At 40.4% G+C, this 27,617-nt stretch overlaps 1 protein-coding gene across 3 annotated transcripts; it reads right to left on the bottom strand.

Moving 5' to 3' along the window:
* Nucleotides 1–707: 707 nt before the first annotated feature.
* baiap2l1a (BAR/IMD domain containing adaptor protein 2 like 1a) lies at nt 708–26,051 on the bottom strand. Of its 3 annotated transcripts, none has more exons than XM_085360509.1 (14): nt 25,776–26,051; nt 24,524–24,599; nt 24,245–24,331; nt 14,947–15,008; nt 12,095–12,166; nt 11,234–11,368; nt 8,240–8,392; nt 8,004–8,147; nt 7,389–7,509; nt 6,878–7,091; nt 5,350–5,409; nt 5,087–5,243; nt 1,433–1,473; nt 708–1,333 (listed from the first exon to the last, which is right to left on the bottom strand). In XM_085360509.1, the coding sequence occupies exons 1-14, from the start codon at nt 25,824–25,826 to the stop codon at nt 1,261–1,263; spliced, it is 1,446 nt and encodes a 481-aa protein (XP_085216635.1). In that variant the 5' UTR covers nt 25,827–26,051; the 3' UTR covers nt 708–1,260. The 3 variants fall into 3 exon arrangements, with proteins under 3 accessions (XP_085216635.1, XP_085216636.1, XP_085216637.1); XM_085360510.1 differs by having other exon boundaries at nt 5,087–5,240; XM_085360511.1 differs by having other exon boundaries at nt 8,070–8,147.
* Between the last annotated feature and the right edge of the window lie 1,566 nt (nt 26,052–27,617).

Raw genomic sequence — 27,617 nt, 5'->3', positions numbered from 1 at the left:
CGTTAAAGTACATTCTCATTTTGCATAAACTGTGTTGTGCACAGAAGCTACATATAACAACTACGAAACAAACAATGAGGAGTGAAATAATTCCCTTCATCAAAAGGTCATCTTATCCATTTAATATGCAAAAGCAGCAGTCAGGCCTAACAAAAAAAAAAAAAAAAAAAAAAAAAACAACCAACAAAAGAAAGTAGCATCCATGGCTTGGACTGAGCGTGGTGACTGCTGTGTCTGACTTTTGTTTACAGATTTATTAAATATTTCATACAAACTTATTTTATATATAAATACCTTTGTCATTCAAAACTGTGACTTAGTGTTTTTGCCTTTAATCCAATGACAAACCCCTTCTTTCCCAATATCACTCTCCCTTCATTCTCACAACTAAATACCTCGACAAATTAAAAAAAACAAAAAAACAAAACTAGTAAAATAACTAGTAAAAAAAGAAAGAACTAAAGATACAGATATTTTGGCAAGTCAGGAAGACAACCTGTATGCTTGTCTGTTTCATCAGTATCAGGTAGCAAAGGTTTACATCTGGATCTCATCATTTTTCATTGAAACAAGCCTGACCGAGTGTCTTACAAAGCAATAAAGAGACTGGTTCATTCCAAAATGAAAACAAAGACTTCATCTACCAAATAGCATATCAGTAACAACAATTTTGTAGACAACAATACCCCATCAGCCTTTTACGACTGAGGAGTAAAAAGCAATGGTCGTTCAACCTGTTTACTTGGAGTAGCTGTGTATGTGCACTTTTTCCTGGTAGTGACAGAGGAAAATCTTCTAGTGGATTTCTCTGGACTGCTTTAAAGACGCATGACTGCAATTCAGTACAATTTGATTACTTTGATAACAGCCTCACTGTTTACAGTTTTCTGTCTCCGCTCAGTATCAGCAGTCATATTAAGTTCCTGGTAAACAACGTAAAGCAAATACTTTCTAATGGCACTGCAGATCACATGGCGGCTTTCACTGCAAAGCAGCCACAGGAAATGCAACACGTTCACCAATTTAAATGCTACTTTTACTAAAACGATATGGATCAGAGGGAAGTCTAAATGTTCATTTTGTTGATGATAAAACACGCGCTGGTACTGAGGAAAAAAAAACTAGCATGCAGGCTAGTGAGATGTTGGGTTGGGGAGATAGTCAGTGTGTCGCAGAGGGGGTTGTATGATTCCAGTACAAGAGTCCCCTGAAGGCATAACAGCGGTGAAGAACCCCCCCACCACCCTAATAAGCTTAGAGTTAGATGAGTGGTGCAGATCTGTCATTTGTGACAGTCGGCTTCAGCTTGACCATGGCAAAGGGGTTCCCTCCTCTGCGGAAAGAAAATGAACAAAGATGTATGAGGTTATTGTCAAATAGATTTTTAATTAGTCATATGGATATGTGAAAATCTGCCAGCTGTGTCACTCACGCAAGAAAAGGAGCCTTTGGAGTCCCGTTGACTAAAGAAACCTGTTATTAAAGAAAAAGCAGAAGAAATGACTCTTTAACTTCAAGTCACCAAAATGGAAACAACACAAAGTTCAACAGGCATCATTGCAATCTCCAAAAACTGCCTCCAGCTATTAAGAAAGCACTAGTTGTTGGACTAGTTTGATCAGACTTCCCATCAACAGTTGTCCCCCCCCGCCTTCCTTTGACATATAATTACACCACAAAACTCAGAACTCACTGAACCTGTAATCTAGACAATCTAGAAAGGCTGGCAATTGAAACACTTTTTTTTTTTTTACCCTCTCTCACCTTAGGTTGGTGATAATCTTACTGCCAGCAGAGTGAAAGGTGAGCATGGAAAACAACGAGGTTCAGGAGCAGAAATCTCTGAGCTGCATGCCCCGAGGGCTGCCGTAGTCTCACAATATGTCCCGTGACAAAAGGTTTTAAAATGAACCATCAGTGGTTTCTGTTTTTCATGGTAGGTCACATCAGCTCATGCAGATAATTTTATTATGTGTATGAGAAGGCCTTTTTTGTTGTCGTTTTTTGTAGGAAACAGACATTACCCATCTTTTCCCCTAGAGAGCAGGAAACACCAGGTGTCAACAAAAAAAAAATGTGACAGTTCTTAAAGCCACAGACGGGCTTTGAAGGCATTACATTCATCATTCATTGTTTGAAACATCCTGGCTTTTTTGTAGTTCTCAGCAAACTTTTACTTCTGATTAGATGAATCACAAATAAATGAGCACAGATTTGCTTCACAAAGAGAAAACCTCAATCAAATTTGTGTTAAAAAACAGAATTTCTTCTCCAGTTCAACTGATTATGTCACAAAAAAACCCCACCCTAACCTTGCTTAAAGGTGTCCTGCAATTCCCCCCCTCAAACAGCACAGAATATAATTGTGTCCAACACACACTGATCAACTATGATGTAAAGTGACCCCTGACCATTGTGACTGTGCACTGTTAGAATAATGCACAGCTTTTCCTTTGTCACATACCAGGCAATGTACACACCCCCATGGCAACAGCACTTCCTAGCAGTGGATATGGTAAGAAGGAAGGGCAATGTGTTCCTTGAGACACTCCTGAATTGCTTTTGTAGTGGAACACAAACTAACCCCACCTCAAAAAGCCCCAGATCCCAAATGAACTGATCGTTTTTGGGATGTGCTGGAAGAAGTCCTACCTCCCACAATTCACAGGACACCCAGGGGGTTCTATTATTGTAACTGATAGCTAGCTGATAGGGCTGATCTGAACATAAACACTTTTTTGGTGGTAAATTTGTAGCTCCTACTTTCTCAAACAGGATGTAAAATTTTGGGGTACGCTGAGCTGGTATTTCCCCCACTGTCGTATATTTCATAGTGAAACCCTGACGCAGCAAACTCAGAGGACAGTACAGACAGTCCAGAACAGAAAGGAAGGTGATGAGAAAGAAGTGTGCCTGGGCTTGCCTGCTGGCTCAACAGATAGTTCATTTCCAGTCAGGCAGCACAGCACAGTCACAAAATTAAATTGAGACTGTACTCTCTCATCTTTTATGCTTCCCTCTGTAACTCTTCTCTAGTCAAAACCTGTCTGGGAGTATTTTACCACCTTTTTCTCCTCTCTGATTTGTTTTACACTTTTCTTCTAGGTACCGTGGTCATGCCTGTATCTGTCAAAATTACAAACAGGCCCCTACTGAATGTGACTTCTCTGAAGATTAAACATACTTCGTGGAAACTATAGTCTTAATAAATATAGCGCATTTCCTTGAACCTTGTTTACAGAACACAGGTGTGCTTCTAGCTGTGCCATTTCAAGGGCGTGGAGCCGGTGACTGCGCACTAAGGAGATGTTGATAAGACGCGATCAGTTCGACTTAAAAGTTCTGCCTGCATGATGGCATTTATGGTGCATGTGTGGAGTGACGACCCAGCAAGGGCACGTGTCCCATCAGGAAGAAATAACCTTGTGTTAAAATGATGACTAACTCCACAAACTTCAGCCATTAAACTTCGCCAATGAGCAGCAGCCGGGGAGAAATGCATGTCACATTACAGAGCAGCTGCAGGATATTAGCTTTTATAATGTCTCTACAAAGTGCAATGTTTGCTGAGGACTTAAATATATCAAGACTCCCATGCAAACTTTGCAGAAATTCATTTTTGTGAATCACAATGACTCTGGTGGTTCTTTTTCTTTATCTCCAAGTAGCCTAGAGTTTGACATGTGGTTCAGAGTGGTCCAAAGTGGAAGAGAGAACCACAGCTGACCAAAAACCACCCCCCAAAAAAACCCCTTTCTTTAAATCTGACTGAAATCAGTAACTAAAAACTTGCTTGTGCTTGAGGCACAGCTGTTCTGAACAGCATACCATGTCGTATTTGACAATCCTTTGACAAGTACTGCATTCTGGATTTTTCAGCAGACTAACTCCTTTCTGTTCACAGACTGGGTGTCAAAACTCAACAGAGAGAGGGGAGGGCATGTGTGAGATATGGGGTTGCAGTTAGCTCAGACCTATTTCTAATAGCAAAGAGGGCTGAAGATGACGAGCAGCTACTCTTTTCGCTCCAAGCTTTCAACAGTCACTCTTAGCTGTTCTTTGTGTTGGTGCCTAATATTAAACTTAACAGCATGTTAGTATCTGATGGAACAAGGCCCATCAAAGAAAAGCCCTGAGGGAAGGCGTGATTGGTGCAAACAGACTACTTTTATTGGACTGGAAATCGACATCACCTCCCTGTTTTTAAAAGGTGGCTCAGTGAGACGCTGCTTGAATGGACTTGAATGGCAAAGGCAGGTCTTGCACTAGCTTTCAAGGCACCTGGAAATGATTACTGAATTTTCTGGATAGATCATGATCTCAAGGGGCTGTTTTTTGCCACTGCGGGGTCTTTGATCATTTGCATAGGTCTTTTTTCAAAATAAAATTTAAATGAAATATTTTTAAATGCCCAGCATGTCAGCATAACAATATTAGCGCTTAAAGGAGACACATTATGCTCATTTTTCAATAAAGCTGTTTTAGCTTCCCTTGGCTAGCTTTCCTGCAATTGGCTACCTCTCACAAGCAAAAGGTTTTAACAGCAGCTTCTGTGCTCACACCAAGAGATGTGTGAATTAGACCGTATCAAGGATAGCTGCAGCCATACAAAGCCAAGAGCAGAAATGATAATGTGAAAGATTGTTATAAGCAGTGTGAAATACACAGAAAAAAAAGTATACTTATTGTTTTACAATGTAATGGAAAACTACAGAGCAGATTCAGAAAAATGCTGAGTAGCACACTCACTGAACAGCTTCCCTAAATGACAACCCTGATCATCATAATAAATCAATCATTTGTGAAATTGCACAAATTCCATACATGCTTGTTGTGTTACAGCAAAACATCCAGTGTAAAGGCATGTTGTTTATCCGTTTTCTTCTAGAGCACGTGTTCTTGGTAATACCTACAAAACTCAAATTGCTTAACTGCAGCACTATTTCAAAGCATTGCCACCTAAAGATACGTCATATCAACCCAAATTATCAAAACATGAGGAAAAAAAGATATCAGGTCACGCTCTGGAAATGCTCCTGATACAGCTGATGACAGGTGGTTTACTTAATCGAGTGCTGATACTGACCGTGTTTACTGGCGAAGGCATTGAGAGGATGACTGGGCGGGAGGGGGCGTCGTCGCTGTAGTCTGGTGGTGGCAGCAACACTGTTTCGTCCTCCTCCTCTTCAGTCTCTGGCAGGCTAATCGTACTAAGACGATGCACCGGCGTGCCTAGATTACTACTGAGACACATTACATAAAGCTTCAGTTATCCAACAGCAGCTGTGAAATTTAAAAAAAAAAAAAAAAAAAGTTATTGATTCAATGCTTGGCTCTGACACCTCTTACCTATTTGATACCACCGACTCAGTGTAAGTTCGACAATAAGATGAGGGAAACCAGCCCCGCCTGGGAACAGAAGCACATCGTTTCATCTTTAAAAAAAAAACGTCAAAATAAAATTAAATAACGAGTCATGCAATTTCTTAGCAGTCATCTGGAATCCATCACGATAGAGAATCACCGCAGCAGACAAAACACTTGAATAAAATTCTAACATCAGACACAGAATAGAAGATTTTGTTCACTAAGACTCCAAAGTTGTCTCCAAGTCACGTCTGGAGAAAACGATGGCTTATCAGACCAATGCAGTGGATTTGTTGCTAAGAAACAGAAAGCACTGATTTCTCCCAACACGGCCTCTTCTTGGGGGAAAAAAAGAAAAGGAAAAAAAAAAAAGCCATTGACTGCATTAAAATCACTTGAAATTAAAAAGGCCGCCTAATGCCACGCACAACAAGCAGATAAGGCTCGTGTAAATTCTTTCAAAGTGGGACAAACGCAAACTGAAAGCACTCCATAATCCTGCATGATGAGCCCTAAGTGATCTGGCAAGGATGAATATGAACGTAATTATACACAGAAGGAGGGTAATGCTGCTGCAGCCACATATGCAAACACAGCCTGCTGTACATAAACAAGCCTGATCCTTTGTACAAGTGGATGCAAAGCTAACAGGTGCTATGTTTGTCTAAGGGAATAAAAAGCAGGGAGATCTTTCATTTAGCACCTGTGAACATTTTTCCACCTTCTCTGGAGGTGACATGTAATCACAGCTGCTAAAAAGGTCTGACTTCATTGGAATTTATAAAAGTTCCAGCTAAAATATTTTCCTTCCTTGTGTTTGGGGAAGGAAAATGTTGTTGTTGTATAATCTACATGAGAAGATGCCTCCTGGTTTGTTTTGTTTTGGGTTTTTTTGCATGTTTGCACCCATTTTTCTGCATGTGTACGTGAGTGAGCTAAGATCAGGCTTTACGAATGTCGTGTTGAACATACCGGACATACTCTGTATTTTGAGGCATGTGGTACTAGCATGACAAAGCAGCAAAAGCACAAAAGAGAAACTTGTACTGTCAGCTGAGTTATGTGGGGAAAAAAAACCACCCGTGTGCCACGACTGCTACGTCTTTCTTGTAATGGAAGTATCATTCCTGTCTTAGGTGTACCAACAAGTTAACATTTTTTTAAAACGCTAAAACGCCCACCGTAGCTAAGATTATGCACTTGACTGGTAGGGACAAGAAAACAGAATTCAGTTGACTGCAATCTGCAATTCACTGACATCTAATGGTGAGATTTTACAAACTGTACCTTTAATGTTTTGATATTGCCTAAAAATGAATAAATAAAGGAATAAATAAAAATAATATTCAACTAGAGATATTTGGGATTTGTAGACAACAAATCTATTGAGTGAATAAAATGAACGATAACTAGATTACAAAATGTAACTTTAAATGAGATTGTGGAGACTAAGCTCAGGTTTTCTTAGCCGTTAACACAGCCCTGAATACAAAAGCAGATGAAGACTCACTGCTGCGTCTTCTCCAGCTCTCCGTACAACCAGCCGTCCTTCTCGTCCTGGATGAGCAGAGTGATGATGTCGCCTTCATCGAAGCTCAGGAGCGTGTCGTTGTTGCCTGCTGTGTGAGGGAAAATGGTTCTAACCCGGAACTTCTTGCTCACGTTCAGACCAGATGACTGGGATGTAGATCTCGACAGGCTGCCATCTCCAATACTGCCCTGATCTGGAGGCAGAAGAGACTAGAAATGAGACTTTGCCAGATTTCTGTTGAACCGTTGTAAACGAAGTTTTGTTTTGTTTTTTTTAATTTGGGGGGATGGCTAGCTGTTTCTGCAGCTATTTAATGGACAGCTCTGGCATGAGAATGTTTCCTTTACACATATACAGGAAATATGAGCGAGTCTGGCCTATTTTAGACAGAAAAAAAATAAAAATCACACATGTAGATAACAAAGTTGATTTAGTCTTCACCAATAAAGATTATATATTTATTTATGCAGTTCACATAAGCCAACTTTACCTGAGCTGTGGTCTGAAGAGGAGTTAAATGGAAATGTGGGCTCTTGATTAAACATGTTGGCAAGTGGGCTGAACTGAGCTTTGAGGGGTGGTGCTGGAGGAGGGCCAGAGTCCACATTGACCTGAAGAGATCACAAAGACTGATTAGCGGATGCATCAATATGACAAAGTGAATTGGCATTATTCAGATCTCAACAGGTCCTTAGTGCTATAATCAAACAGTCACAAAGTGAAGTGCGAAGCACTAAACAGCTGTTGCCTCACTGGACCTTAACACCACACAACAGCAACAACACATCTGAGAATTCCTGCTGATAACAATCACCCATGTCTTACTACTTTACACAACAGCTTTCATCTGATACAACAGATTTCATTACTTTAACAAGATAAACTACAACACAACAACTTGAGAAGATAAAAACCCCGCAGGGCCAGTCTTTTACAAATGCTTTGTTCTCCTTATGCACTACAGCATGCTCTATCCTCAGTTTTAATCTAAACTACCCCCATGGTACGATGAGAATATGTGATAGAACAAGGTAATACATGACAGAAGAATGCTTAACATCTACAGATTTCACACTTACAAATCAAATAATAAAATCAAACTAACCCTGTTACAGTGATCAACCAGCGGTGATTGTTGTGGAACGACGGACAGCCCTTCTATCATGCTCACCACAGAGTCTGGCACCTTGGTGATGTCGCTGCACTTTTCCTGCCAGGTGGGGATCTTCACCGACAGTATTTCTTTGGCCTGGAAGCACCAGAGAATGAGAGCAAGTTAAATGATCCATTATAGAAGGTGTGATGCGGCTGTGCTGGATGTTCATCTCAGTCCTTGCTTACGTTCTCATAGAAGTTGCTAATTTGACCGGAGAACATGCAGTGTTTGTCCGCCAGGAAACAGAAGCGTCGCTTTTCTTCCAGCAAAGCCTCTCTGCAGCCGTCAGCAATGAACTTCTGCATGTCCATCTGGCGTGATGAGATAGTCTGCAAGTACTGCAGAAGGTGGTCACAGGACAAGAGGTTACAGAATAGGGTGAATAACAACAATTTAATCTGTGCTTCATCGGGTTCATTAAATGCATTGATGAGCTTATAGTTAAGAGGATCTATTTAGCCAATTTTCAGCTCCATAGTTTTGTTTGGCTGTATTAGAGTAGCTTTGCATGATTCACAGTTCAAAATAATCTTTATCTCAGTTCAAAAAATGTCAGAAGAAAGATTATGACAAACAAAAGGGTTTAACCACATGTGGGTGGAGCTATTAACTTAATTACTATCATTAATATTGATGTACATTTATTTATTCTATTTGTAGTTTATTTATTGTAGTATTAATATAGGTCCATTTAATTAAGTATTTTTGCAATTTTTTAACATGCATTATCCCTTTTGTTTTTTTAAACTTTGCATTTATATATACACATATATTCAGTCACATCTGTATCAGGCCATAATTGCAACATAAATAAAATCCTCTTTTAAATGGAGTAAGGTGACTATTCAAAATACTTGCTGTTTATTTTATTTTATTTAATTCTTTGCTACCAGGTGCCAACGCCTCTGATCGGGGGACTTTTGTTGCTTTAACACCCAAGATTGGGAAAACTGACTCTTGATGGCTCCCTGTGAGCAAAAGCTGTTTGGGTCCTCAGGTTAGATGCACAAATCACGCTCCTAATGAGCTTTGTAGTCAAAGTCCCTGCACTTAGGGACAAGTTTATTTGAGTCTCCTGCTGCCCCTGGATCAATCTTAGCTCAGCGGGAGACCAAATCAGTCTTCCCCTTCCCCACAGAGAGCCTGAGACTGAGTCTACGCGTCACGCCGCACACACGGGCAGCTGGACCCTGACACAAGGCACACTGAACCCTTTAAAATAAACTTCCCAACCTTCACTCCATCCCTTTTTTATTCAACGCCTACTCCCCCAATCTTTTTCATTTTCCCCAGGTTGTCATGGTGATGGTAAAGCAGCCTATCTCTAAGGGCTCTGTCAAAGACCATCCCCTACTGTCTGGTCTCATTCCCTCTATGTGTGTCTCTCTCTCAGACACGGAATCAAAGCTCTTTATTTCCCATTTTCACCACTAAAATTGCCCAGACGTGAGGTGGAAGAGCAGGCCGACAGGGCTGAGCTCATTACTGGCCCCTTACTCAAGCCCTACACATTATTAGAAAGCTGGGCAGTTAGACTCATCTCGCATGTAGCTCACTGGTGTCATTTTTATCAGATAATGAAAAAGTCCATTCTGTGGAAAGAAAGGCCCCAGTTTCAACCTGGCTTGAGAAACAGGATCAGGCTATCAAGCTCCACCCAGACAACACGGCTTATTGTATGGGTGTCTTTTAAACAGTGCCATTCAAATGCAAAGATAAACAGAGGACTGATACAGAGTTTAGCAGCAGGAAAACACAACAGAGCAAACCTAGAACACTTAGATCTCTTTTGCTCTTTGTTTTTACTCCTTAAAGAATCTCATAATACACAAGTTTTAGGTCTGGACTGCAGGCATGCAAGTTCCCAGACTCTTCTACTTTTACTATGAAGCCATGCTGTCATTGTAGATCCAGTTTAGCATTAGCATTGTCTTTATACAATGCAGATGAACAGCACTGTACAGTACCAACTATGAAGCATTATGCTAGCAATAATAATAAAAGCCTTAGTGAGCATATTTGAATATTCAGCTACACACTTTCCTTACTTTGCCTTCGATTACTGTGGACTTTGAACTGACATTCATTTTAGTAATTTTCACTTTTGGTGTTGGTTGTGAACATTTTATTAAAAAGGATCTTCAAATACTTAAATGTAAATAGCTTATACCTGTAGACACTACTGTGGACTCCACTTTAAGTTTCCGTACTTAGATAAATGCATCACACTACGTTGCACAATAAGCATATCAGTCCACTTTTTCCAGAGTGGACTGAAGGTTAAAAAGCCACAGAAATGATTGTTGTTGTCATAAGAAAACATATTTACAGGATGGAAACTTTCTGAGCAGAATGCAAATCAACGATAAGAATGATGGAGGGGTAGTATTTATATACCAACACAACACCCACACACACCTGAGTGCATTCAAAGTTAATCAAATTAACTAGTCCATCAGTCAGTAATAACTGGATATTTAAAACAACAGTATTTTGACTGTTTTTGTAGGTTTTTCTAAATGGAATTGTATTTATTTAATCACTGCTTACATTTGTGGTTTACATGAATGAAACTTATTAGTAGACCAATCAGATGTGCTGCATCCAATACAACCTGAATCTCAACAGGGTTTGAATCTGTGCCTGTATGCATGCTTTCCTTTGTACAAAAAATGGGTGTGTGTACCTTCTATGAAAACAGTCATTTAAGCCATATGATTGTTCTATTGTGCACCATGTAAAAACAGGTGAACTGCACGCAGCTTTGACCACGGTGACTTCTTTGATAGTTTTATTACTACATGAAAGGTTTTTAAAATGCCCTTTTATCCCACATAAGTCAAAACATTTGAAGACACCAAGGGTGTCCTTTCTCAAACGCCTGTCATCAGTGGCGCTATTATGTAATACAAAAGAAAAAAATATAACTGAAAAGCAAACATGGAATTTCATTCCAATGAGTTGCCCTAATATTACAGGCAAACTAATCCCTATCACGAGAAGCCTTGGCCTCAATTCATTACCCTGTCAAATAAATGTCATACTAGTCATCCAGTCTTCACAGCCAGCCGAGTGTCAGCATTCAAACTCCACATACTTTAAAAAACATCCAAAGTATTAGCACACAGTCGCCTTTTAATGTTCAGGAAAGATTGGAGCTGGTTTTGTTTCAAGCTCACCTCGTTCTCTCTGAGGTCATATTTGGATGAGTGCTTTCCCTGGCTTTTCCTCCTGAGCTTCTTCAGGTCTGTCTGAGAACGGTCTAGGGATTCCTGTTTCACCTTGTGCTCTGACTGATAGCGCTTGAAGGTGGCCTGCAGGAGTCATTTAACAAGAGGAAAACAGGCATTTCACTACACAAACAAGAAGAACTAAACCATCATCAATGCTTCCCTTAGGGACGCTTAGCTTCCATGAAATATAGTTACATAAACAAGATGTATGCAAGAGGAAACTTCTGGAAAAAAGAAGAAGTAGAAATGCCTAAAACTGCATTTGCTGAAATAATCAATTTAGTTGGCTCCAAAAGTGATCTTTCCAACAGAACTCAACATGTGGTATGAAAAGGCTGGTATAAAATTCTTTTTATACCAGCCGCTCTTTTTAACTTCCAACTAAAGCTTTAATTGTAATAAAAGCTTAATGTTGTGTACTATTAGAGTGTGGCCACATTAAGTACATGTAGACCTCTTGACAGGTGCTTGTCGCTAGTAGCTTCCTGCTGGGCTTCTCCTCAGATCATTAGAACCACTGAACTCTCGACCTGTGTTGATGATTTTGGAAGATTTGTAATGCAGTTATTATATACAAATATGCCTTGCACTGTGGTTATTTGTACTACTAGACCATCCAAGCTTAAACTCTGGTACACATTTCTGATAACATAGCAGTCTACCCTGTGTTCCAAACTACTGGTTATGATCAAAATGCTAAAATTAAGGGTTCAAAATGTGATATCTAAAAATACTTGTTGATGTCAGGGTCGCCATGCCTATCTCTTAGAGACAGAAAAACGCTGTTTTCTCTATGGAGACACGTACGTTCATGTATTTGACATCCATCTCTGTCTTCTTCTCCAGCTCGATAATAACATCTCTGTGGAATCTCTTGAACTGCAGATAGGAAACATCACGAATTTGTTGATACATACATCAAAGTTACAGTTCAGTTCAGTCACATCACTCGTTGTGTACAGTAAGCATGGATTGATCTTCTGGAATATTTGATAATGGCTTCAGTTGTTGACATATTTCATTTGGGAATACTTGTCTTCCGTTTATATGTTGTCACAAGGTATCTGAAGCATTTTACCCTAAGGCACAAGTGTCAAACTCCAGAATCAGAATCAGAATCAGAAAGGGTTTTATTGCCAAATGTTGAGCAGGTTTACAACATTGGGAAATTGCTGCGGTGCTTCAGTGCAAACATACTGTCATAAATTAAGCTTAAATAGACATGAAAATAAAAATAAGAATAAGAATTAAAAGTGCTAAGTAGATAGATATATACATGAGTGCAGGTGGTGATCAGTGCCAAACATGGAATGATGCAGTGAACACAGCGTAGGGTCATGTGTTAGTGGTGGGAACAGTCATACGGTTATTGTTCATGTGTCCAACAGCAGAGGGGAAGAAACTGTTCTTATGGCGAGAGGTTCTGGTGCGAATGGACCGGAGCCTCCTGCCTGAGGGGAGCAGGTCAAACAGACTGTGTCCAGGGTGAGACGGGTCAGCTGAGATCCGAGCTGCACGCCCCAGTGTCCTGGAGGTGTACAGGTCCTGCAGAGATGGGAGTCTGCAGCCAATCACCTTCTCAGCAGAGCGCACAACACGCTGCAGTCTCTGTTTGTCCCTGATAGTGGCTCCAGCGTACCACACGGTGATGGAGGAGGTGAGGATGGACTCGATGATTGCAGTGTAGAATTGCATCATCGTCCGTGTTGGCAGGTTGAATTTTTTCAGCTGCCTCAGGAAGTACATCCTCTGCTGGGCTTTCTTGATGACGGAGGTGATGGTGGGCTCCCACTTCAGGTCCTGGGTGATGATGGTACCCAGGAAGCGGAATGAGTCCACAGAGGTGATGGGGGTGTCAGTCAGGATGATGGGGGGGAGTGGGGCTGTGTGCTTCCTGAAGTCCACAATAATCTCCACTGTCTTCTGGGCATTCAGCACCAGGTTGTTTTGGCTGCACCAGGACACCAGACGTTCAACCTCCCTCCTGTAGGCAGACTCATCCCCATCAGAGATGAGCCCAATAACGGTGGTGTCATCTGCAAACTTGATTAGCTTGACAGACTGGTGGGTGGAGGTGCAGCAGTTGGTGTACAGGGAGAAGAGCAGAGGAGAAAGAACACAGCCCTGAGGGGAGCCGGTGCTGATGGTCCGGGAGTCCGAGACATTCTTTCCCAGCCTCACATGCTGCTTCCTGTCCGTCAGGAAGTCAGTGATCCACCGGCAGATGGGATCAGGCACATTCATCTGGGAAAGCTTGTCTCGGAGATGGTCTGGAAGGATGGTGTTGAAGGCAGAGCTGAAGTCCACAAACAGGATCCTGGCGTAGGTTCCTGGGGAGTCCAGATGCTGCAGGATGAAGTGTAGGGCCATGTTGATGGCGTCGTCTACAGACCTGTTGGCTCTATATGCAAACTGCAGGGGGTCCAGGAGGGGGGCCGTGAGGGTCTTGAGATAGGCGAGAACCAGACGCTCAAATGACTTCATGACCACAGATGTCAGAGCCACAGGTCTGTAGTCATTTAGTCCAGTGATCCTAGGTTTCTTGGGGACAGGGATTATGGTAGAGGACTTGAAGCAGGCAGGCACATGGCATGCCTGCAGTGAGGAGTTGAAAATGCCAGAAAACACTGGGGCCAGCTTGTTTGCACAGTGTCTGAGGGTGGCAGGAGACACACCGTCTGGGCCGGGAGCTTTTCGAGCATTCAGACTTAAACTGCTTCCTCACACCTACTTCATGAATATGAAGAGTTGTGGTGGGAGGAGGTGGTGTGAAATCCTCTTTTGTGTGGGGTGAGGAGGGGGGTGTTGTAGGTGACGTGTTTGAAGGTGGTGATGGCTCTATGGAGGGGGGAGAGGTGGGGGAATTAGTGTCCAAAGTGTCTCTATTGTTGGGGCCGTTGAAGGTGTGAAAGTTGTCTGATGGCTCGTCAAAACGGCAGTAGAAGTCGTTGAGGGTGTTGGCCAAGAGCAAGTCATCAGTGGAGTGGGGGGTTTTAGGCTTGTAGTTGGTGATATTCCTAAAACCTTTCCACACAGAGGCCGAGTCATTCTCTGAGATCTGCTGCTGCATCTTCTCAGGCCTCGAGGGTCGGTGTCCTGCAGGTTTTAGATGTGTCCTTGATCCAACACAGCTGATTTAAAAGGCTAAATTACCTCCTCAACATGTCTTTAAGTTCTCCAGAGGCCTGGTAATGAACTAATCATTTGATTCAGGTGTGTTGATCCAGGGTGATATCAAAAACCTGCAGGACACCGGCCCTCGAGGCCTGGAGCTCGACACCCCTGCCCTAAGGCGTCAGGTCCGGAAAATAATCATGTGGCTTTTCTACTTTGTCGGCAGTTCTGACACTTTTGCTTACAACGATTTTAAACTCAAAAGTTTGTAGAGGCTTGTGATAGCGAGAGTACAGAGGGGAAAAAAAAAAGTTCTGCATTTGTTCACTAACATTTAGAGATAAGCATTTGTGACCATAAATACTTCTAGCTAGTAATTAATGTAATTAATAGCTTGCTCAGGATAAGGCCAGCACATATTGTGTTTTTGCCCTGCAATACTTCCTTACTTTGTGACTCCGTCTTTGATACTCATATTTTAAAAATGCTATGTGAGAGACTTGACAGTAATTATAAAAATATGACTTCTTTAAAAAGGTACTTACGTTATCTTCCAGGTCATTATGGACCTTCTTCTGGGCTTCTGCAATCTCCATCAGAACCACACCTGAGGAAAAATTCAGGAGAAGATTTAGTATTTCAGTAATTACAGCTAATCATTGATTTGTGTATCATGTGGGGTTCCACATGCAATCCTTGGTCCCAAACAAGGTTTGTACATATTTCTAAAAATGATTTACTAACAAAAGGTTTACTGAGCTTTAAAGTTGCTGGCAGAGATTTATTGTTAGAACACCCTTTGACAGAATTATTTTGCTCTACACCCACAAAAAAGTACCTTGTTTTTATTTTTTACTGCTGGTTCTAACTTCATTTACTATAGGGACACAAGAAGATAGCCGATCATTTAATCAAAATTTGCGCAGCAAATCCTCAAATATTAAATACCATGAATCTTAACCTGTTTCTTTATGAGGGGTAGGAGACAGCATTGGATACCAGCAGGCACAGATCCGAAAACATAATATCAACAGTTATTACTTTTTCAGAAACTTTGTGTATAAATCCATCGAGCCTGTCATACATTTGTTACAGTCCATATTTTACAGATGACCTCTCGTGTTTCAATATTTGAACAGCTGTCAATAAGTAATCTCCTATGAAACATTCTGGTATTGTGCAGTCAATTACAGAACAGTCTCCATTCACAGACAGGCTAAAGCACAGACCGAGCAGCATATGACATGAAACAATGGGAGTGACTCAATACTGTAAACAGAAGGGGACAATCATAGCTAAGCAGTTTATACTGCTACCTCTATCACAATTGGGTGAAATCTAGAGTCGAGGTTTATTACAGGGCAAAATGCTCTGGTGAAACCGGCAAAACATGCACAGCACACCTCACCCCCCACCCTCTACCTCATTTCTGAACATGTGATAGTCAATGAGGGAAAAGGGCAAAAGTGAATGACCTACATGGATTTCAACACCTTGTGAAGAAAGTGTACAAAGCACAAGCATCAGTTTCACTTTGTCATTTTTAGGTGAAAGCAAAAAAATCTCTATAAGTCACCCTGTTCAGCACACTCCACCTTTGAACACCTACTCATATACATTCGATCCAACACCTGACATTCCTCTTTATATGACACCCCCTCCCCAGCTCAGAGCAAACAAACGTAACGATACATAAGTGTACGTCTGTGTCCAGCAGGCAGCATCCAGCTACAACAACATTGCCCTCTGAAGGTCACCAGAACGTACTGGTAAATGCTGCCTTTGTGTTTCGACCCGGGGGTTGGTGGGGGGTGGCCACTGGATGTTGAGCTGTTTGCACAGCCTCAACAACAGACCACATGGGGTGGAAGGGGGAGGCTGAGAAAGGCCAGGAGGGGGAGGCGGCGGGGTTCAAAGAGGCCATTGTACACCTGCAAGTTTCACCTTTGGGGTGAACAAGGTGTGAAAGCCTGCCTCAGTGAGGATAAATGCTACAGAAAGTCATCAGAGGGTGCATGAGCCTATCACATGAACAACTGACGGCTGAATCAGAGTTAAGAAAAACAGCACAATGTATGACGTCTGTAATTTTTTCATTTTTTTTAAGTGCAGGTAAAGAAAAAAAAAAAAAAAAGTCTTTGACTACATAATTTTAACAGAAAACGGGGCTTTTCAGTTCATCTGAATATCTGTGTCTGAATATCAGTGTAACTTCCCCTCAAATTTTTCAAATGAACAACTCCACGTTCATTTTTTTTTTTTTTTTTTGCAGGTTAATACAAGTTTGAGAAAAGATCCTTGTGGAAAAAGCACACATGATTCACACCTGTGATTCACTATTATTAATGCCGAACCCCTCATTCAACACCCGCTGAGTCCATGTAGAATTTACTCTAGCCTGTATATTACAGATAAGGTGTCTTACGACGCCATTAAATGACCTTTGGATTTTAATCAAACACATGTTGTTTGGAGGATCTGAAGCTTAAACAAAGCAAGAAAAACTATAACCCAACTGCGCTGTAAAACAAAGCAAAGGCTGAAATGAACCCCTAAAGAGACATTTCTTTGAGATTATGTTAAACTTCAAACAGCACCATGTTTCCACACAACTGGCACTATTGAATAACTGCTGATACATGGCAGAGTAGACAAGGCCTTAGACACTGTCGACAGGTGACTTTTATGAGACGGATATGGCCTGTGCCAACAAAAAAGCAAAAAATAAAAAAAAATTAAAAAAAATCCCGCCTATGTGGAGTTAGATAAGGAACATGAGGTGATGTTGGCATGGCAAACAGCGGCACTGACTTTTCTAGCATAGACTCTCTTTGTTTGAAAGTTTGATCAAACTAATGTTTCACCCATTCAACGAGTGTACACAGCAATCAACTAGCTCAGGAAGTGTCCCCAGTCATCGGCCATCGTCTCGCAACGCGGTTTGATCACTGAGACACATCACTGGGCTTGTTCCAGCAAGCATGCAGTGTCTGCAGTGAATCATGGCCGCCTCCTGTGTGAATCAGGATCCAAGTTATAAACATCGCAATGAAGGTGGGACAAGGATTGTGTTTGGGGGTTGCCATGGAGGAGCTACTCCCTTAATATCAACATAATGATGTCACTGTAATCAATGATAACGAGGATGATAATGAGAACCGCAATATGCAGTTCATCCATCCAGATGACTACATGAACAAAGTGCAACTGTAGACTACATTAAATGAAGTACGTCTAGTGTTTCACGTGATTTCCCTTCACACTGCCGGCTGGGTGTTGGCATAATCCACCAAGGTAGATTCTTTAGGCACTGCCAGCTGAAGGTTTGCCAGAAACAAAGAAGACATTTTTTAAAGTAGTAAGTAATGAATAGAAAGCAAATAGTTGCATTACAAATAAAATAAATTATAGAAAATGTGCTTACATTTTTTCTTCTCAGGAAAATACAGATATGATAGCTTGGCAAACATTTACTGATTACTATAATATCCTTTGTTTGTTTTTTTTAAGAGATCAAAAGCTTCAGAATGACTAAACAAATGGCACTTAAAGTGAGGCAGTTTTGTCAACCCCACCTCCAAAAAAAAAAAAAAAAAAAAACAAACCTCCGGCATAAAATCAAACAAATATTCTCCAGCCGACTTGTGAGAGATTTCTTTAATGGAAGCCTGATTTCTAGATGATTTTACACACACACACACACACACACACACACACACACACACACTTTCTGACCAGATCTCTTCCTTTCCTTTAACACACACTGAGATCTCAAGTAGCAGGAACAGTTCTGAGTTTGACTGCTTCCTCCTGTGTACTTAAAATATTTCGTAGTCTGATTCCCCTAAAATTCTTCAAAGTTCACACGTATGAAGGTGCTTATCTGCTTAGTGCATTATGGATTGAATCTTTCAGTCATCATCATCATTTACATAAGGCAATTTTGGGTGTTGATTGTAAGTTTCTATTCAATAACAATCACCCACAGTAACATTTTTTGGTTGAATGTTGTTTAATGGTTTGAGTAGTTACAGTGAATAAATATCTACTTGGTCTGTGGACAATAAATATCAGTGTAAGTTGACTTGACAAAGAGCAATGACTTGCCGTCACATAGAGTACAGAATATCATTTATTAATACCAGAGCCAATAATACCCCGAGCACAATGAGTCTCAATTTTCCTAATAGATTAAATTAAACACCAGCTTCAAAGGACTTCTAAAGGTTAGATGAGGTTAGTTGAGGTTGTTACATAAAAACAATCATCATATGTACAGTATACACAATTGAAGTTTCATATCAAGCACAATGTCAGCTGTTTAGTTTCTCATACACTGTGATATTAGGTTTTAAGACTTTAATTTGGATGATTCATTAGTTCAATCACGCCCATGGTTAGACAGTAGGATATATACCATGTCTGCAAATAAACGTAAAGAACTTTCAGCCTCAATTTCTCATCTTAGCCAATCTCTGTATGAGAGTAAGAAAGATAACACAAATAAAATGTTATGTAAAAGTAGTCCAAATGTGATTTTGAGGTGTAGGCTGGTAGATTTTTTTTAACCTCTTGACAGTGTTAGCAATGTTCTCATTTACAGTCTTTAAACTAAATAAGTTAACGATCTCCGGCTGCTGTATTGTAAATTAATGGCGCAGTCACACTAGAATAAAAATAGGACAGCAACCTCCTTGTCTCCAGGGAAGAAGAAATTGGAAAAAAAAAAAAAAATCCACTGATTGAACTGGACATTTCTACACTTGGGGACAAACAGCTAGTACCTGTGTCAGCTAAATTGCCAGAGAGCCTCTGGGGGACCACTTTTGAAGGCAAGGCGATTCCACAGGTTACCTGGGATGAAGCAACCTGTCTCCACACAATTGCAGTCTGACTTGGACTGTCTGCAGTCGCTCACAGACTGGTAAAGGTTTGCAAGTAAGTGCTGTCTAATTTTTTAAACACAGACAGACAGGACGCTCCAATCTCAGTCAGTCTATGCTAATTATCACAACTCATCAGCCATTTGCAATGAGATTGCAAGTTCATTGCACGTGGTCACAACAAATTTAGTCATGCTATACCCAACCATTTCCTCCAAGTTATAGCATTTGAATTAAAAGAGGACATCAATCGTTTTGCTAAACCCCCAGAACGAAACAAACACATTTTCTCAAGAAATATTAAACTTTTGTTTTACCTCAACTTCTATAATTTTCTGTTATTCCATTATTACTTCACAATCATGATGGCAATGATTTTGATTTTTCAAAATGGGCGTAAATAATGTATCACAGCACCACTGTTTTGAGAACAGCGCTTTTAAAACACAGCTGACCTGAAAAAGCCAGGCAAAAAAGAAACGCCATCACAGATGATTCTCCACAGGAGAAAAAAAAAATGTTGGTATGTCACCAAAGGAAAGACACAGGTATTACTAATGACTTAAAATGACTGCTCCTTTTAAGCTGATCAGGTTCCAGGGTCATGGTAAAGTGCACGCTGACTCACCAGCATACCTTTCTGAGACACTTAAAGAAGCTGAACCATCACTCCAGCTAAAACGTGCATCATAAAAATACATTTGATAAGGAGAAACACATTTTTGCTCATTAAAGTTCAACACTGCAGAATATTGTAGGCCTAAGTTTGCAACGTGTTTTCTTTTTCTTTTTTGAGGGGCAGGATTTCTTCCAAACAAGATACATTTTTGACTTTTCTGAATCATTTCTGCTTGTTAGTAAAAATAAACCGCTTAATTGCACACTGACTACATAGGCTTGTCTAAAGATTAAAGCCATCCTCTGAAACAGCTACAAAAAAAGATATTTGAAGTGCCAGAAAGTCTTATTCACCATAACATTAACCAGCCTCCAGAAGAAATGGTGCCTCTCAAAAGCAGAAACCTGCTACAAAAGCTATCAGCAGGACACACTCAGACTCCCAGCTCTGAATTCTCACTCTCTAAAGTGAAAGAAAAATCATTCTGGCTGACATAACCATTTTTCTATTGCAGACAGTTTACGTCAATATTTATTTATTTTTTTAAATGAACTAAGGCTTGACAAACAGTGCAGAGAAAAGGTGGAAAGGGTGCGGTTCGTGCTATTCATTCGCCTGTAACATTTTCAGCCTTTCGATACCTGCTGCTTTTCAAAGTGGAATAGCTCCCTGTGGAGTCCGGCCGTTTGCTCATGCATAGGCAATTTCAAAATGTAAACCCACTGGATATGACATTCATCAATCAAAAGAAATCTTTTTGTAATGACCTGCTGAAATGTAATTTAGGACTAGCAAAATCAGGCGACAGCTATAGAAGTCTGCAAACCAGCTATGCAGAGACAGACAGCAGTAGTTAGTAGCAGCAGTGCACTGAATGATCACAGATGGAAGGAGATGTGGGACAAAAAGTGCATGGCTGAAAAGCTCATTATCCAAGGAACTTACTGATAAAGTGAATTCCCCACAGTGCTGCCTTTTGTGAATCCACTAAATGAAATTAAAGGAGTGCAAGAAGAGTGACACAGGTTAAAGGCTTTCACTCATCTGAGCACTTAGTGTTTCTTCAAAAAGAAAAAAAAAATCTTTTCTTATTACTTTCACATCCGTCACAGCAAGAATCTGAGAAATTGAGCAGCACCCAAGTAAAAGCCTCAGGTAGCTTTCAGCAAATACCTGCTAACCTCTGTGACGCACAAGCTTTGTGCCATTCACTGAGGGAGGAAGAGAAAAAAAAAAAACAACACAATCTATGACTACAGAGAAAAGATCTTTACAGGTGTCTGCAGCAGAGAAGTGCAGAGTAATCTATCAGGTGCCTCATTCTGAAGAGTCGTGCTGCTTAGAGTAAATAAAGATTAAACACTCGCATCGTCTTTTTCAGACCGTTTGGAGAGGCAGATGGAGGGATAGGGGGATGAGGATGAGGATCAGCGGTGGGTAGACGGTCTCCTCTGTCTATCTGTCTGTTTGTTCAGCACGTTTGCAACTCTACGTGCTGCAGTGGGTGAGAGAATTCACACCACCATGTCGTCTACGCCAGGCGGTGAAGGAACGGCCACGGAGCCTGGAGTTCAACACTTCACCTGCCATTTCTGCATTCATTCTTATTCAAAGTCGAATTGATTTTTTTTATGACTGAAGTCACATAACGTGATGGGAGTACATACAGACGAATGCACCTAAAGGAAGAATACACAAACCATGTAGCACAAACTCTATTCTTGAGCATTTGTTAACCAGAAGGGGTCTGTTTCAATAAGGCTAGATTTGACTAGAAAGCGCAGAGTCCTCCCATCTGTGACTTTCCACAACAGGAAAGAGAACAAAAAAGAAAGAAAGTAGAATTTAGTGCTCGTAAAGCCGTTTCACTTCAGCGGTTCTGGTATGCTCAGACAATGCTACGTAACACCAACATATTGTTAAATGAAGAAATGAAAACTGCTATTGTTCGCTGACAAGAGCGCCTTAACAAACATGGGCAGCATTTCATAACAGCGCAGTATGAGACGTCTCCGATTACATTAAAACATTTCAGCCCTCGTCAGAATGTCAAAATACAAATTTCCATTGTGTGCGTTGCCACTTTGTAGCTAGACGGGCTGCACTATTCTTTTTCAGTCTATGCTTTTTTCTGATTTTTTATTTTATGAGTTTTATCCTCAAAATTCAGAAAAAGAAACTGAGCAAGAAAAGTCTGAGAATCTTGTCTGGGAGTCTACTTCAGCATTAAAACGCATTCTTCATCTCTGTGTTTTACCACGACTGCTTTTGTCCTTCACTGAAATTTTTATTTTCTTCTAAAAATTCTTTGATTTTTAGTCTAAAATCTTATCAAAGCTTAAAGGCTTAAAGGAAAGCAGATTTGATTTAAAATAAGAAAACTTGTTCAGAAATAACAGCGAAGAAATCACAACACAGGGGACAACCACTGTCATCACAATAGTCCTTTACAAAAAACAACAACAAAAAAACCCCCAACAACACACTGACAGAGCATCATCTTTTAACTACCCTGCTCTGATTTCCTGTCACATCACTCTGATTCATAAAAAGGCCGAACTGCAAAGCCCGGCGTTACAGAGTGATGCAGCAGAATACAAAAAGCAACTTAATGAATTGCAATATGACCCCCCCCCCCCCCCCCCACACCCCCGAACAAAGCGGGTCGGCTCCAAATTTCAGCACTAATAGAATAATTGGAGATGACTCAGAGGAGGCTGAAAAGAGAAAGTGCTTCAGTTGGAGTGAGAGATAGACAGGACATAATAATGAATTTCTGCTAAGTACCTCACCTCCAGGGTTGAAGCGTTGTTATTTTCAGATGCTTGTATATTTAACTTGCATATTGGGTGATGCAAGCAGAACGTGTCACTATTACGCTGAAACTGCAGGAAAGAGCATTTTGATATGTGTCCAGCTCACGTAATACTGGCAGGATGTGAGAGAGTTTAGCATCATTTCAAGAGAAACTTCAACCATGTGGAAAATATATGTTTGGGAACAAAGTGGTTTCTTATCAAATGTTGTCAACTTGTACAGGTGTAGGGTTTGTGGGGGTTTTTTGCACAGCTAGTACAAATAGAGTAATCAAGAGGAAAACAGGAAGCCTATACTTGTTAGCTTGCCCTTTCCCAAGCTAACAAAAATAAATCTGTCACACTGATATTAATCAAAGCACAAGTGTTAAACTTCAAGTCTGCAAAGTCAATCCATTGCTACAGTACTTTAAACCTACATTCTAGCCACCAGGGGGCGACTTGTCTGGTTGGTAAAAAGAACTTTGCTTGTATATAGATTTATGAGAAAATGAAGTTACTTTGCACTTGATTTATGACATGACTACGCACTTTACTAATGTGTTTAAGGTCTCAGTTACTCATTTTAAGTCTTATTTAATAGAGCACAATGCTTATTTTGAAAAATTATCATTTTGAGCAGCGGCCAGAATCAGCCCTGGGCCTTATGTTTTACAATGTCTTCACAGTAAAATGCATAAATAAAAAAGGACATTTTTTGTGAATTAACGCATTAACAGTAATTGTTGTTAATTACAGCACAATCTGGGCAACGAGCTGCCAGAAAATGTTTTGTAATTCATTTCTTACAATTTACTCCTATATAGTATGTATCATGTAGAAAAACTGAGACGCACACTTCTTTAGCATATATCAAGTCCTCTCTGGGATTAAATGTGCAGTTAAACTACCAGAACACTTAAGATTAAAGTGGGATCCATGTAAAATGTGTTCAACTTCCTCGACTTACATGAATACCCTAACAGGGACAACTGAACAAGGTATGATTCAGGGTACAGGTATTATAATCTGTTAAACAGACATTTTCCGGCTAGTTTCTACTGTATGAGTACACACTTTCAAGGTCTTTCATGGTGACTGTAAAAATACTCAAACTGAGGCTTCAAAATGGTCTTTCACAAACTAATTGTTGACAACAACGAGGCACATAACCCTGCTGTAAAGATACAAATTGGTGTTTTTGCACATTAGTAACACAGAATATTTGTGAATTGTTCTTTGGGGTAGCAAAGTGGATTTTGTTGGTTTAGTTTATTTTCAAGGTCTATAATAAGCTAATGGCTTCTGGCTATATTCTTACTTTCGTGTAGAGACATTAACTTAAAATTAATTTTAATAAAAGAATTATTCCACGATCTCCAACTATTCCTTTAATTGTATTTAAACATAAGAGGAAGTTTAGAGTCACATTCTTTTAAAAGCTTCGATCTCACAGCAGAGACATTTCTAGCATGGATATCAGACAGACCCTCTCGAGAGCTCCCACATTGCAGGTAGATTTAAAGTAGACTTGCATAATACTCACCGAGCTCTCTGGAGACTGGAGACACGATAGCAGTTTCTCCGATCTTTGACACTGCATCAAAATAAGCCTTTCCAGCAAGAGCCATTGCTGGGCGGGCAGACAGACAAGACACTGTTAAGCTCCAGACGATTTCCAGGATCATTTATAGCTCTGCTTCGACCATTTAAAAGTGCTGCCAGTGTAAAAACAGCTGAGGTACACCAAAATTCATTGTAGCGGTTACGGACCATTACGGGTTTATGCCCTTTTGTCCCTCATGAGGGTGAAAACTGTGTTTACCTGTGACTGATTTCTCATAGCTCTTTCCGAGGTTGACCAGGTTCCTCAGGCCTGGGTTGAACTGCTCCATTACATTCTGGGGTAAAGAGCAGAGTCTTATTATTGTGAATAAAAGCAAGAAAAAGCAAACAAACAACTTTAACTTTAAGACTTGTTTTCCCCTTTTTGAAAGGTCTCGTCATTAACAATAAAACCCTCATAAGGCTATTTTTGTGGGAGTGGGTGGAGAAGAGAAATCCATGAAAACAAGAGCAAGTGTTTGTGCAGTTGCTCTATAAATATCTCCATGTGAGAACAATAAAACTTTCAATCTTTAACTTGACCCCTCACGTATGTCATGCAACTCCCTCGAAAGAGCGAAGTCCCACACAAAGTCCCAGCTATTTGCAGCACCAACTTCATCACTCTCACCAAACCACCCATCTCCCCCTCCCTCTATTGTAATCTCCCAATAATCAAGCACTGCTCACCCCCTGCCTCTATTCCCCTGGCACACTCTCAATAGAACAATGAAGGGGGGCAGGTATGGCTTTACATGAGTGGGGGGCAGCTGAGAGGAAAAACAGTAAACTACTGTAAACTACAGGTAGGACTAGTTCAGTCTCTTTTTCCCTGCTCCCCAAACCAGAGAGGGCACTTCAAAATGCACCGAAATTCAACCTAACTGTCGTACTTAAACTTTTACTCTAAACTGTTGTCTATTTCTACTTCAGGTCATAGACAGTGAAGGCTCACTGCTTATCACCATTGAGAGGTAGAAGTATAATGTTGATTAGATTAGCCAGGAACAACCAATCAAGATTACACTCAAATTATTGCTCCAGTGATTTCAGATGTTCTGATAAAGCCACAGCAGATTGATTGAGCTGTGAGAAGCTTTAACACTTCTGTGGTTCACTGTGATTTACGAAATTATTTAATAACAGGGAGTGTCCCTGCTGTGGCAGTGGCATTGTTGAATTTTCTTTTCCCCTGGTAAACAACAGAAAGTTTCAGTTGCTCGATCAGTTTCTCTTTTTCCCACCCCCTCACAAAACAGGTCCTTGAAACAAGAGGTAACAAAGGGTAAGGGAAACACTTCATTATTTTATGGTACTTTACCTGTGGTTTACAGCCACTGTTGAAAAGCAACAAAGCAGACTCGCTGAACTATAAATTTCTGATTACACCTGAAGTGAACTACATTAAAAAAGCGACCCCTCCCAAAAAAACAACAACAGGTATTTCCTTAAATGTTGAATGCATCACTCACCTTAAAAGTACTTTCAGTGAGCTTGCTCACATGCTCCGGATCCCGAGCCATCACGGCAGGTTGTTTCTTAATCTCAGAATTAAAAAAAATGAAATAAAAAAAATAAAAATATATATACACACAATATAAATATTATATTTAAAAAAATAACAACAAAGCGGAGAACAAAAAGACACTTGGTAATCCAGGAGTTGTCTCGGTCCGAGTAATAAATCCCACAGCGAATCCTGCTCCGTGTCTGTACACTGCACGCGAGCAAGCTGAAACGCTCGTGCAGCCGGCGGCGGACGAACTGACTGGGACACCGAGAGACTTCCCCGTGCCTTTAGGGGCGAAGAGGGGGGGAGGGGGGCAGCGCGGAAGGGTGGTGGTGGTGGAGGAGGGTGACGTCACAAGAGGTGTTACACAGGTCAAAGTTCTCAGCTGGTGAGTTAGAAAGCTGTGGGCTGTTGATTCTCAGGACTGTTAGCGAAAAACACCATAGAAATGTGACGTATTTTGTCAGTGGGTTTTAGATATAATATTGCTTTTGGCCTGGAGAGGGCGCTGCTGTACAATAATTAGTACAGTCACAGTGACGAAGGAAGTTATGTGGGCTATATAATTGTGATTCATCATCAATATCCCATCAACCTATGAGTTCTTAAACGATTGGCTATATGTTTGGGGATTTTAATGAGTAATTAGGAAGACCTATCCATCCAAAGCAGTAGTACAAAACACTAGGACTTTATTAGACTCTGAAAGATATAATGAATCACAAGCCTAGTAGTGGTAAATCCGGACTGATTTACAGTTAAAAATACACTGCCATATTTTGACACATACTATATCAATGTTCAGGATCAGCTTGTAAACCTTCAGGTAATGTACATATTATTTAACAATGCAATTTGCACCATTCTCTTGCGTTATGTATCTTTATTTATACACAATATGTCTATAGTTCACAAACCAGCATGCTCTGTTTAAGTACATGCATGTGCTGTTGACATATTTACTCCCCCATGACCCTGAATTGAATTAGTGGAAGAGGATGGATGCATGGAAGTTATAAACATGAATACTAAGAGGTGAATGCAACTGTCACACTCCAGTTGAGTATTCACTTTATGTGCAGTTAAGTTCAAAGCAGGTACAATTTATGCTGATTTACACTGAGCCTGTTGCTTTCTCAGTGCTTAAAAATGGTCTAAGATCTCCCACCACACTAACAAGCTTTAAAACTATCTGAACCTTCTGTGACGTAATCACAGCAATCTCAATGCCAGTGAGTTGCAAACCACGCCCATCATTGAAACTAGCCTTCATTTAGATATCAACAATGGACTTGTAAAGTTGCATAACTGTATCTTTTGTCATGGTAAAATTTGCCCAGAGACATGCAGCACTACACCTGCAGATGAACTCAAACCCACCTTTGTATAGTTTCCAGAACAATAGGTCTCAGCAGCATGTCATCTTGCTACACATTAGTGATTTTGTTTCTGTACCAACATTTTTAAAACACAAGTGTGTGAAAAAATGGAAAAATGAAAAGTTAAATTATTTTCTATACATTTTTTACATTTTATTGCAACCTTAACAGCCTGACTGCTACTGGTGACAGAGTGTGCAAAATAAAGAGGGAAAAATTAAACTCTAAGTGAAGCAAGACCTTTAGGATTTTATCTATAAGTTAGTTAAATTACACTAAATAACTGATGTTTTACCCTCATAAAAATGTTAAATGAAAGGTTTATGTATTTGAATATTTAATCATTTAGGAAAATAACCAAGTATGTAATTTGACCAGATTCCATGTAAGAGAGACTTTAAAAAAACAACAACAAAGAAATAAAG

The sequence above is a fragment of the Diplotaxodon limnothrissa genome, linkage group LG8 (assembly GCF_057381915.1).
Source record: "Diplotaxodon limnothrissa isolate DT_005_m linkage group LG8, D_limnothrissa_male_GT1.1, whole genome shotgun sequence".
In the NCBI taxonomy this organism is placed as follows: Eukaryota; Metazoa; Chordata; class Actinopteri; order Cichliformes; family Cichlidae; genus Diplotaxodon; species Diplotaxodon limnothrissa.
This window is presented reverse-complemented; position numbering and strand designations above follow the sequence as displayed.

Excerpts from the sequence above, each read along its gene's own strand:
- baiap2l1a (XM_085360509.1), bottom strand. The coding sequence starts at position 25,826 with ATGGCTCGGGATCCGGAGCATGTGAGCAAGCTCACTGAAAGTACTTTT. Across the intron at positions 8,393-11,233 it reads ATGACCTCAGAGAGAACGAG|TACTTGCAGACTATCTCATC; the intron begins GTGAGCTTGAAA and ends CACCTTCTGCAG. Across the intron at positions 7,510-8,003 it reads TGGTTGATCACTGTAACAGG|GTCAATGTGGACTCTGGCCC; the intron begins GTTAGTTTGATT and ends TGATCTCTTCAG.